The following is a 13,618-nucleotide window of genomic DNA, read 5'->3' as shown; positions in this document are numbered from 1 at the left end:
AAGAGCCTCAAGTATTTTGAGGAGACAGAGGGTCCTTTCTAGATGAAGTAATTGTTTTTTTAATTGTGTGTAATATAAGTTGATCACAAGCATTTCTTCAAAGCATACTTCTAGACCTGTAGTTGGAAAGCATTGTATAAAAGGAGGCTCAATAGAAGGTTTGTTTAAGTGTCCTTTGATATTTAGAAATGTAAAACAGAATTTCATTCATGGAGTTGCCTTACAGTTCGTATTGTAGACACTTTTTCATCTGTGTCTTCTTTTCAAGTGACCATTGCTTTTATAGCGGAGGGAAAAAGGCTAAGTCAATATTTTACATGCCACCATATATGGCAATTAAGTCTTCTTCATTCTTTTCTTTCAGTTATTTCAGTTATCCTTTGCCTTCTTTATAAGATAATTATGTTGCTTCCAAGAGGTGGCTGACAGTGAACTTCATGTTAAAAATTTTCAGATACGTTTCAGATTTTGCAGTTAATAAGGCGTAATTTCTGCTCTTTTCCAGTGTTCATGTTCGAAGGACAGACAAAGTAGGAACAGAAGCAGCATTTCATCCCATTGAAGAATATATGGTGCATGTTGAAGAGCGGTTTGAACTTCTTGCTCGCAGAATGCATGTTGATAAAAAAAGAGTGTATTTGGCTACAGATGACCCTTCATTGTTGCAAGAGGCCAAATCCAAGTAAGATGAATTATGTATATATTACAGTTTGTTCCTGCTGGTTACAATTACAATTTACAGTTTCTGGCTATTGTCAGCACATATCTTGGTATCATTATTTTTCCCATCATTTATACAGTTAAGATTGCATTTCAGCTTCCAGAGTTTCTGATTTTTCTCTTAGAAATTCTTTTTTGGATGATTTTTTTCCCAAGGATGCTTAAATATAAAGCTTAATTCTAGACTTCACCTAGAATGACTATCTAAAAACAACACAATGGTCTAAAAGGGAACTAAAAATAAAATAATTTTTTAATATATTAATGTAAATAATAAACACACCAACATACGTAGAACATATGTATTAAAAAGAAGCTGTTTTGGAATAATGTTACAAACTAGTTTATGTATTGAGAAGTTTCATCTGTCCAAACAATATCTTTCTGTGAACAGTTGGTCTGTGAGTTGGACTCAATCATCCCTGTGGTTCCTTTCCACCTCAGGTTATTTCATGATTCTAGTTTCCAGATAAATTTTTAAAAGGTAGTTCAAAAACTCCTTGAGTCTTTGGAAAGGTTTCTCTCTATTCACTACATGTTAGACATGTTTTTTTCACACTACCCATTGAATAAATGTAAAGTATGTCCTTAAATGTATGTGGGTTTCTTGGTCTGTACAACTGTCTTGGTCCCTTTTTTTGTTCTGTCCTCTTCTATCTCTTTAGAACATGGCTGTAACAACTTGTCCTAGCTATATGACATACCTGTCTATTGTAGCAAATTTAACTTTAAATTTAACTTTAAACCTGGAAATGTATACTATGCATCCCAACATGGCCTATATTTCCCTGTACAAACTTATTGTTGCTATATTTCCCTGTACAAACTTAGTGTTACTGAGATGGTAAAACTTACCATTTAGTAAAAGAAAGCAGATGCATATGGAAGAATAATGTTCCTTGAGGTGTTCATGGCATATAAACAATTTCACAAATGCTTATTGCCCTGACTGTGGAAACTAGGATAAACTTTAGATCCACTGAGTTTAAACCTATTTGTTACTGAGTACAGATTAACATGTTTTCCCTTTGAGTGCTATTTGTCTGGCTACTGAATAGCACCAATTTCTATTTTCTTTTTGTCTCTTGAGCAAAAGAATATATATGATTTCTTTTTTTTTTCCTTTGAGCAAGGAAACTAAAAATTTTAAAATCAAGATAACTTGAAAATCGCAGGTTTTGAACTGTTTTATTCTTGTTAGACATGCTTGGAAAAAATATTTAAGATAACATATTGGATTATAAAACTTCTTTGGCATATACAAGGTAAGCAGAAAATGTTATTTTGTAATAGATGAATTATCTACAGCATTGCAAACCTGTGTATTTTAGATGTGCTATTTCTGTTTTTCTTTCATTTCTAAAAAGGCGGCTGTTTAAAATTAATGGAGTTTTGAAAAAATTAAATGAACGTGTAAAACTCCACAGATGATGGCATTCTAATCCTTCCTTTTTTGTATATGTAGGAACAAGAACAGCAGCAGAAACAATTATGATAGCATAAAATTTAAAGTACATATCTGAACAATGAAAAGACGGGCAATACAAGGTTGAGGTTGTAGTACTTAGTGAATTACATTTTCCTAAATAATTTTAATTACTTTTTGTAACATAACAAAACTCGATATTGCATTGACAGTCTTAGTTATGCATTTTTTTTGTTGTTCAATATTAAATTGTTAGCACTGTTTAGCTCTGAATAATAATAAGATGCACTACCAGTGCAATCATATTGTCCCAAGCCCTCTGTAGAAACAAAACCTAATATTAGGATTGTGACTTAGTAAAACAGTACTGAATTTTATTAAGTATTTCAGTTTTTATGGCAAAGTACATTCTAAATCACATTCTTATTGAAATATGAATAGATATAGTCTATTAGTACAGCATTTCTTTTGTATTCTTTTAATTAGTCATAGAGTCTAAATTGTGAAGAGTTTTCTTTTGTGTGTATTCTTGCTGAGGTTTCATTGCGATGTAGTTTACACCGGAACATAATTTTCCAAGTTTCTTACATGCAACAGCTGTTTGCAATAGAGTGGAAGACATCTGAAACCTCCTGTGATAGAAGGCAGGATCCAGTTTGGTACTTCATCATTTAAGGATATCTGAAGTCAGGTTAAGGTCAAGCTTTGGGAATAATGAACCATTTTTTTCCTTTACTTGGGAAGAAACCTACGAATTAATTGATGTTTGACCAAAAATAAAGAAGTTCTACTCATGTTGCTTTGATCAAAAAAAACTGTCATGCTGTACTTGAATAACTCTTACGTTGCATTTATTATTTGGTGCAATAATATTGGTAAGTAATAGAAATTCTCTTTACATGAGAGTGATTGACCATCAAACATTGTTGGCATTTAATGAAAATTTAACTACCATACACATGGAAAGGCATTTTCTTTCTATTAAGTATTTCAAAGTATTGATAGTCATGAAAACACTAATATTCTGACTTGCAGCCAGATGTCTGCCCACTGCAAGTACAAATAGTAAAGACAGTGGAGTCAGCAGTATTGGTTTGTAAGACTTGAGTGTTTTTTTTTTGTTTTGTTGGTTTTGTTTTTTTTGTGTGTGTGTGTGTGTCTCTTGATTTCAAAAATAAAATCCCAAAACACATACACACACAAAAAAAGCAAAACACTGTGACATAGAACATGATTAGAGAGGAGCTGTAATGATTATGGGATTAAACATTCTAAATACTCTGGTAAGCAGAGGTCATGGCATTTCTAATGGATACTGGTATGTTAGGGATGCTGTAAATTGCTTGTTCTTTGGCTGATCTAAAAGTTTTCAAACACAAACTTTTTAATTTTTTATGTCTTTCTAGTCTATATTATTATTGACAGCATCTTCTCTCTTCAAGGTAGTGTGTTCAAAATAGTGCAGCTGAACATGCCTACAAAATAATAAAGAATATTCAATATCTTTCTGGTTTATATACGAAACTGTTTACATCTCCTTCTCAACCAAATAAGCGCTAAAATACAGCAAATTAAATTCTTTTCTTCTGGCTGTTTACCTGTAATGTCATCTGTAATCTGCTTTTCCAGTTTTTGCACTAATTTCTATCTCTAGTGAGTTTTTCCAGCCCTTATGAAAGCTCTGTTTTTCACTGTTTTGCTGCTGCTTTACTTCCAAAATAGCAAGTTAAATGTCTTTTCTCCTTGTATAATATCTGTAGCTTAGCTGTTGCAAGCCCATGCCCCCCTCCCATCATGACCAAGTCGCACTACATCCAGTATGTAGAATTTAGCAATGCTTCAGAGTTCTTATGTTTGTTCAACAGCTTGTACATCTTCCAATTCTTTTTAGGGCAAGACCTGGACAAACACATTCTTTTATCCATCTGTTTACATGCATGCATATGCATACATGCTCACACTGTCTTTTTGGAGGGAAAAAAATGCATTGCCTGTTCTGGATGTATCTTCAGTTGTAGCAATTTGAGAAAAGGACCCCGAGACTTTCCTTGGTTTGCACCTCTTGCACAGTTTAGCAGTAAGCTATATTTACAAAGCTAGTTGACCAGCTTCTGAAACCAATGGGAACATGAAATGCTCTGATAAAACTGCTTGATTTGTATAGTTATCTGAGGCTGGTAGTTGCAGGAAGGAGTGACTTTAAACAATGTCTTTCCCAACCTCCTCTGATATTTATTTTTTTTCTTAACTAGAAAAAATGTCCTGCCTGGACTGCATATAGCTATCAAGAATCTGTTAGGTAGCTTTAGAAGAATTAGATATGATTTTTAGATATGAAGAAGAGATATACCAACCCAAACCATTTTATGATTTTAAATGTGTATCATTGGCTCACTACCCTCAAATTAAAGAATTTCTTCCTAATATCTGTATCTACCCTTTTTTAGATTAAAATAATTTTTTCTTGTCTTATCACTACGCAACCTGATAAAGGAGTTCTCCAGGGAGGGGAGACTATATTTTGGGAGGGAAACTACATTATGGATGGGATTATTTTGTGCATCCTGCTTTCATTCTGTTGTCAGAAGTACAAGACAGCAGATGATTTTTTTTTTAAACAGGATCAAATATGATACTTTCTTTTTTTTTTTTTTTTCCCAAATTCATTATTTGTTAAGTTACTGGACTGACATCTTGCTAGTAAGAAATAGGTTGTTCAAGAAATAAATTTACTGTAGATACATTAATTTTTAGAGCAGGTATTTCTCTTGGGAAGGTAAAATTCTATTAAAGTTACTATAAAGATAAATTCAAATTACTCCTCAAATTATTTAATCCTAGATATGGAAGCTTTGCACAAACCTTTTTGATAGCCTTTTGCAATTAATTTCCTGATTTGATAGTCATATAGCTAGTGAATGTTTAGTGGAAAAGCCTACTATATTTACCTGTTCAACTTGTGAAAACAGTTTTCCCGTAGTTTGAGCATGGAAATGGAATAGATCGGGCATATTTGTACCAGAGGCTGTCATAATTATGTCTACCCTGCGTCCAGAGTCTGCGTGTTACACTGTTGTGTATAAATGTGTGTTAACTTCAGTAAGGTTTCAAGAACTCTGTGTGTAAAACTCCTTACTCTGAGGAATGTTCAACACAGTTCTATCAGGCATTGAAAAATCTACTTAGAAGTCTAAGTATGGTTGCTCTAGCACTGGGGCCTGTTCTGTATTCTGATTTTCTCTATTAGACACTTTAATAACGATTAATTCTTACAAATGTAGTATTAGCTACCTTACTATCTTATGTAATATATTGCTTTATAATTGCTATGAAGTGATAAATTTTAAAACTACATCTTATTTAAATTTTTTATAATCAGCCCTGTAGTTGAAACTTGTAGTTGGTAGGTTAGTCATGCAATTTGCACTTCATGATTGAAATAAATTTGTGTAACAGCAGAGTAATTACCATCTTTGTTACATCTTCCTGGAATTTTTCATGTAGAACTTACTTTTGGTGAGAGACTGAGTTAAAATTTAATTAATCCACACTACTTTACTCAGTTTTATTTCAGCTCCTCAGTGAAGAGTGAAAACATTCTGAGAAAGATGACTGTTTTTCAGTGTTTTCAAAAAGGACTTTATTTCTTTTGAAGTCATTGTTACATATTAGAAACTTATTTTACTTTGTAAAAACTTACATATATATATATACACACATATATATTTCAAATAAAAGTATTTTTACTTAAAATGTTACTAATTATTTGATATTTCAAGAAATATATTAATATGAAGGTTTACATTTCTTTTATTTCCTTTTGACTAGTAAAGTATAAAATCTGTTCTCTGGACAGCCTTAATAACTATGAAAGACAATTTCCTTTTTGGTTTAGTTTAGATTCATTTATTTAATACGTCCTTTTGGAGGTGACTGATTTTTTTTTTTTTTTTTGCACAGTATTATAATCACTATCTATTAAAAAGTATATGAATCAACAAAAATGTAGTTTAGCAAAGATTGTTCTATACTCCATTTAGTAAAAGAAAAAGCTAAATTATCTCAGTGTATTTTGTGTAAAATCAATACAATTAACAGAATACAGCATACACTTGCTGATGTTTTTACACTTTTTTTTTTAGATTCATATCTCAGACTTGTCGTGTATTTTCATTTAACTTTCTGATAAATAGAGGGTGTGCACCGAGGCAGCAGTAATATAGTAGAGCGTAAAACACAGACTCACTTAAAACAGATTAACAAGTTTATCTTGCAGCAGTTACAATACTTATTAACAGAACTTATTAACAAAAAAACACTTCTGTTAACAGTGTATTATATTTTCACAGGTATCCAAATTATGAATTTATCAGTGATAACTCCATATCTTGGTCAGCAGGACTTCACAATCGATACACTGAAAACTCCCTAAGAGGTGTTATTCTGGATATCCACTTTTTGTCTCAAGCAGACTTCCTTGTCTGTACATTTTCATCCCAGGTAAACTGCAATAAAAATACAGTATAGATTATATATACCAGTTCTAAATTTTAACTTTCTTCACGCTTCTGTTATCTTGTTCTCAGTGATCTTTTATGAAAATTTCATGGCTGTGTTAGTCTTTTTATACTACGTGAACATCTAGATGATTGTAAGCACTGGTTGATTACTTCTCTTCAATTGGAAGTATTTGCTTTAATAAGGCATTTGAATGAAGTAAAAAATACTTTAAAATGTTTAACACTTCTAAACTTTGCATAAAGTTAATATATAACTTGTATCCATCCATTTCTGTAATTCATGGCACTCTGTTACAACTTAAACACACCTGCTGTTGCCTCAGTTGATAGCTGGAGTGGCAAAGAATGAAGAAAAAAGACATTTAATTTATTTTCAGTATCTATTACACTACTAGTAATTTGGTGGGAGGACAGTAAATGTGAATTCTAACGACTGCAAGCTATAGAAACTTCTGGTTGCAGATAATTATATGCTGTAAGTTTTTTTGAGTGGTCCAGTGAAGCAAGTTGGAGTCCATTAGAAAACTGCATCATATCATTGTCACTGTTGGCATCTTCTTTATGATGTCATAGCGTATATTAATTTCATATATCATGAAAATATGTTTTTAAAATCTTTTTAAAGTTTTAAAAATATATATAATAATAATAAAAATAAAACACCAAATACCAGAGAAGGCATATGTTCTGTCAAGTATGGTGATACGCCTACTTCAGTTATGGCAAAATATAATTGAAATCAAAGAGTGAACATTTTTAATCTACCTTCATCATATATGCTCCTAGATAGCACTCTGGTTAGGAAAGCATTCTACTGTAGATAGTGATAGATTGTGATTGCATACAATTGTACCATTATTTGAAAGTGGGCACAAAATTGAAAATTAAAAATCACTTCAAAACACAACTTTCTGTAGCCTCAAATGTAAATTGTCTTCTGTGCTGTAATGAAAATCAGGTAATAAACATTATATTAATACTCAGATGTGATCAATAGAGCAATATATCGATCTTGACAGCCGAAATTCTTAATTCCATTACTATGGCAAGAAGAGAGTAAAACCAGAAAAGAAATAGAAAAGCCCCCCTCAGTCACGCTTATGGAGGCATTTTTTTCACTGTTCACCACACCCTGCAAAGAAAACGACTTTTTCTATCATATTTAGAAGGTTACTGACATAAGCTACTTCAGGGCAAGACATGAATAAATTCCAAAGTAAAAATCCTCACTAGGAAAATCCTGTAAGGAACCATCCAATTCTATAAAAATGTTTGATTCAGGTGAAGTATCTTCACTGAATGCATATCAGTGTAAGAGGTGATTGTCAACTAAGACTCAGGGCTATGTATGTCTTAAGTATGTCTTATGCTTCAGTGTATAGATAGTTCACACTCTGAAAGAATTATGTGCTCTTGGATAAAACCTTTTATTAATAAGAAATCTAAAAGATTCTCTGCTATTATGATGTTCAGATAAAGTTTTCCACTTTTTAAAACGGCTTGCTTCAAATGAAACACTGTCTATAAACATAGAAGAAACATGTTTCTTCATATATAAACATATAAACATATGGGTACAAATTGACAGTATGTTGTAATTGATTCGTCACTCATGGGGATTTCTAAAGAATATATGCTGAGCTACATCAGTATAAAGTAATTGGGGTTGATGGGGACCTCTGGAGGTCATCTGGTTTTATAACCACATGTTGAGGGTACCTTTGGGGTACATAGTATTCTTGAGGGCCATCGTCATTCTCCAGCTGCCTGCATTAAACAGTAGACACATTTGTTGGATGACATATTTGGTTTTCCAGAAATGTAGAAAACTTTGCTAAAGCCTAGAAAATCCTGTATTAGACTGTAACTCTCAATAACTAAAACCGTGAATTGGGTCCAACCATTTCTGTCATTTATTCTATGCAATTTCTTCTGCTTTAGTAATTCAAACTCCTCAAAAATCATTTTGCACCAATTTTTCTGAACATGCAGACCAGCATTGGACTGGCATTCATGTGTGTTCAAAATATTGCCATCTACAGTATTTTCTTACAGTGTGCTTTTCTAAGATCTGTTGGATTATTTTTTTTCTGCTGTTGAGGAAGATTTCAATTTGGCTTTGTCTTGAATGTAAGCAAAATCATGATAATACTGTCCTGTATCCAATCTGTATGAAGGCAAAGTAAGGGTGAGAATATAGTCTAATTTATTTCCAGTGTGATGTTGGACTGTCTAACCTATGCTGACTTTTTTCCATTTTCTATTCTGGGCTGGAGGGAAGAGTCAAAATCTTCACTAGAGAGGCATTAATAGAAAATTACAGTATACGCAAATAGGATTAAACCTTTTAGGAAGCACAAATATTAATTCTTATTTGTGCTACCAAAACTAAATGAATACTGATATAAACTAAAGAATAGATGTTCCATTAAAATATTGTTGCTAAAGAAATTAGGCCTGTCAAGTGATGTGGAATCCAGGGAAATAACCTACCTTGGCACTATTTCAGTAATGTTGCGCAAATTGAAATGTATAGAAAAGCCACATGGCAGTAACACACACAAATCATAACACAGCTGCAGAATTAAGATTGCGCATTAAAACAAATAGCTTTTTTGTCTCTTCAGTCTTCATTTAGATGAAATTGTAGCTCTGTCTGCCTGACTTATTTTTCCTGATAATCTCTTTTCCTTCCAGGGCTTATTAGTCTTTGTGTTTTGCATTGTACGTGTAAGTATACAGGCTGCAAAACAAGTAAATCTATGAATAAAAATAGGAGGCTGGATTACTTAGCTTTAACTATATTTCTGCGTGTGAATTCTTTGTCTACTACCATCAAGCTTCAAGCTTAGTTATCTAGGTTCAGGGCTACAAAGGAGGAAATGTTGCATGTTTTAGGTGTGCAGGACACTTACACTGACTAAGAAGCACTTATACTGAAAAGATTTAGAATCTTTCACAGTGTGTGTGTGTTTTCTCATTGTGGGGTGCATACACATGCAGAGAACAAAACATCAAAAACAACCACAGAAGCTATAAAATAACCTCTTACCAGTGTAATAGTATTCAAATTTGTTTCTATATTATGGGGTATAACAAGTACTTCAAAATAATTAACTTTGCCTGATCTTCTGAAAGCTACTTCTGAAAAGTTATTTCAAAGATCAGATGAAGACGGATAAAAGCAAAGCCCTATTCACCTTATCTTCAGATGGAGAAAAGAAAATGGAAAAAAGGCTTTACTATATTTACAGATTGGAAGTTAAGAAAAAGTTCAAATGATTCTTCCTACTGAAGAAGTCAACAGTACTGTTAGTTTATCAGGTTTTATATTAAACTAAATAAGATTTAATTACACAAGATCAGAGAAAGGTATAATCTAGATTAAAAGATCACAGTGATTAAACCAGACATCTGACAAAGAAGAGCTTTCTGACCAATGTTTTAAAGGGCAGTAATGTAGTGGTAGTCTTCTATGTTTCTGGCAACTCTGAGATACACAACATGATTCTGATGTTGGGAGATGTTTTCAGTCTGAAGAAAATTCCCTTCATAAAATGTTACACAAGTGAACTTCAAAATGCATCTGCCTCCTTACCAATGTCATCATCTTGCTGGAGTTGTTTCATTTAGCTCTCTTCCAAGTTGCCAGCAGTCATAACTTTACCGTTATCCTAAATAGTAACAGCATTTTAAAGCCATTGGCTCCTGGAACTGTTTGTGAAAGTTGGAGTTTCCTTAAAGCAACAAACAACTCCCGCCTAAATGTAAAGCTCTATTACTGCCAAGTAAATTTTGAAAATGCAAGTGCTAAAGGTTCAACAAGAAGCAAAATAAGCTTTTTATTGCTGGTAGAAAAGGAAAACAGATTTGCTTTTACATTTGGCTACGCATCATTCATTTTAAAAGACATAATGGCTAGTGTTCATATGAATGTTCTCAATTTTTACAGAAAAGTAGACCATTGTAAGTATTTATTTATTTGCTAAATCTGATCTCAAGAATACTTATTCAAAATTGCATGCCACTTGTTATCAAATACATGGTATTTTCAATTATCTTTTTTTAAAAGACACTGAACATTCCAAACCTTTATCTTTCTTTTGTGAAATTTAGTTATTACACATTGATTACTAGTTTCTGTGATACATTGTAGGCACATGCACAATATTTATGACTTCTATTTTTATTTCCAAGGTTTGTCGAGTTGCCTATGAAATTATGCAGACATTGCATCCAGATGCTTCAGCGTATTTCCACTCACTGGATGATATCTACTACTTTGGGGGACAGAACGCCCACAACCAGATTGCTATTTATGCTCATCATCCACGAACTGCTGATGAAATTCCTATGGAACCTGGAGATATAATTGGAGTAGCTGGAAATCACTGGGATGGATATTCAAAAGGCATCAATAGGAAATTAGGAAGAACAGGCCTGTACCCGTCTTACAAAGTTAAGGAAAAAATTGAGACAGTCAAATACCCTACGTACCCAGAGGCTGACAAATAGAATAAAATGAAGACATTTGACAGTGATTCTCACTTCTAATTGGTTCAAACCAGTCAACATACTAACTAATGGTTTATATGGGATTTGAATTTGCATTTTAACATACAGTTAAAATCAAAGCCTTTGGTAATGAAACTGGAAAAGAAACTGAGAACAAATGGATGGGCTATTATTTGAACTTACTTCTAAACATTTTTTGTTATATGCACTCTCACACATGCACACACAAAACCACATACAACAGGAAAACTGTTGTTTTATACCTTTTGTCTCTTTTCAAGATTTGTCCCAGTCAGTAGTCTTACGTGAGCTTTGGGCTCTTTCCTCTGCCATTAATTGACAATAATGCTCAGACTTACAACACTGCCACATCATGTAATTTGAGTGACATGAACATATTTTGTATGTGCAAAATTTAAAACATGGTGCCTATATTTGAAAGATTTGTGACCTTTTTAAAAGAGCCATGCCTATTTCACTAATGGGCAAAAGTCAATCTTCAACTGGTGTTACCGTGACCACTGAATTTGCTTCAGATTCAAATTTCAGACTAGGTTTCTTTACAAGTTTATTTTTAGCATTCCATTGATTACTTCTCATCATTAATAAAATAAAGGATACATCCAACAATAAAATAGTCACTGTCTGTTAGGAACTTTTGTAAAACAATGCCATAAACAAATTCTTTAGTACTGAATGTTTTTGGACATTGCCTTTGATTTAAAAATAAAAAATGAAAAATAAAAAAAAACAGAGAAGGAAAAAGTAGCTGAGCTGGAGTTTCATCAAATGTTTGAGTATGCATGTAGTACAACAACAGCTAGAGGTACTGTGGTTGTCAGTGGGTTTCAGCAGGATAATTTCAGTGGCTCAGTGTCTTACATCTACTCTTTAGGATTGTTCTTTTACCCTCTCTGTTTTTCTTCTGATTTTTTTTTTTTTCAGGATATTATAGGTAGCTATGTATCATTTTGGCATTGAATCTAGTTGCTTTTAAGCAAAAATGTTCCAAGTTCTCCTATTTATAGATCCCACCAATTTAGATGTAATTTCAGAAGAATCAGTAGATGCCATTTTCACTGAATTAGTACTCAAAAAATCCAACAATTTACCCAGAAAATAGTAGATTCCAGTAAAATATAAACAAGGATTTTTTTTTTTGCACGACATTAAATTGTTAGTAATTCTTAGTGTTTTGAAATCTGTTGCTAGTCTGCTCTTTATTAAGAAAAGAGACAATTTAAAAAAAAATTACAAACAAATTTGCAGATTTGATGAGGGGTTTGTATGTGTGTGTATATATATAAATGTACAGGATATTAAGAGAGTATTTCCAAATAGAAAGAACATTAATGGCATTTTACAGGTTGTAGTGCAATCAGATCTGGAATACTGGAAGTACAAAATATGTTTACTATTCAGGCACTGAAAAAATGCCACACTTTAAAAAATGTGTCTGGTTGACCTTAAGCAAAAGTTAAAAAGATATTTAATTATATTTATGAATAGATAAAGGACAATTTTGACACAAGAACAAGCAGATGCACTTGATCATGAATAAATGTTAGGCTTTTTAAGCCTAAATTATTAAGAAGAAGGAAATCCCTGGAGGTGTGAAGTTTGGCAATAGTTTTCTAATTGAAATAGTGGTGAGTTAGGTAGAATTTGATTGGTATATAATGGAATTAACCAATTAGTTCTCTGTGATATTATTTTCAGGACAGATCCTGTAGAACCCTTCCAGTTATGTGTTCCTCAAGTGAAAAGCTATTGTGTGTCTTGAAAAAGAACAACAAAATCAAAGTTGAAAACTGCTGTCAAGAAAAAGATAAGTTGCCTGTTGCTAGTATTAAATAGTAATTTTAGTAAAAATGACAATAGATAATGAATATTTTTAAAGACAGATTGAAAAATAAAGGCAAATGAAAGAAGGAGTGGGCAAGAATTGCTAAAGTCAATTTTTTTTTTTTTGTGACTGAATCTGGCTAGTGTTAACTACTATTTCTGTATTTCCGAACTACTGAGGAAGCTATTTGATGTTAGTTTCCTATCTAAGTGATTCTGACAATTTTTCCACTAGTTTAAGTCAAACTTGTGTTTTTTCAGAGGCACAACTGTAAGCTATTTTACAACTTTTTTTTTCCTTAAATTTGAATGGTACATATAAATCCATTGTTACTTTCCTTTTTAGCTTGAAAACAAAACAAAACAAAAAACTAAAACCAAAAACATTTATTCCTCAATGATTACATAAAAACATTTTATCTTTGGGAAATCTAATTTTTAATTATTTCCACACAAATATTACAAAATATATTTGATGGTTTTAGATTTTGAAAGTGTTTTATTTTGAAGTTCTTTAATTACAGCTTCAGACATCATAATTCCCAGCTCATTTATTTGACAGTAATGCAGAAATAGTATTCATAAATGAATT

At 32.3% G+C, this 13,618-nt stretch overlaps 1 protein-coding gene across 9 annotated transcripts in view; it reads left to right on the top strand.

Moving 5' to 3' along the window:
* Window positions 1–13,410, top strand: part of FUT8 (fucosyltransferase 8) — a 109,329-nt gene extending 95,919 nt beyond the window's left edge. For all 9 annotated transcript variants that reach the window (XM_068684745.1, XM_068684746.1, XM_068684742.1 and 6 more), the window contains 3 exons: window positions 506–682; window positions 6,496–6,646; window positions 10,864–13,410. In XM_068684745.1, the coding sequence (XP_068540846.1) occupies window positions 506–682; window positions 6,496–6,646; window positions 10,864–11,181 (646 nt within the window). In that variant the 3' untranslated portion in view covers window positions 11,182–13,410. The remainder of the gene's footprint in view (window positions 1–505; window positions 683–6,495; window positions 6,647–10,863) is intronic.
* Window positions 13,411–13,618: the final 208 nt, after the last annotated feature.

Source organism: Anas acuta, chromosome 5 (assembly GCF_963932015.1).
Source record: "Anas acuta chromosome 5, bAnaAcu1.1, whole genome shotgun sequence".
In the NCBI taxonomy this organism is placed as follows: Eukaryota; Metazoa; Chordata; class Aves; order Anseriformes; family Anatidae; genus Anas; species Anas acuta.
Note: the sequence above shows the minus strand (reverse complement) of the source record. Positions and strands in the feature narration are given on the sequence as shown.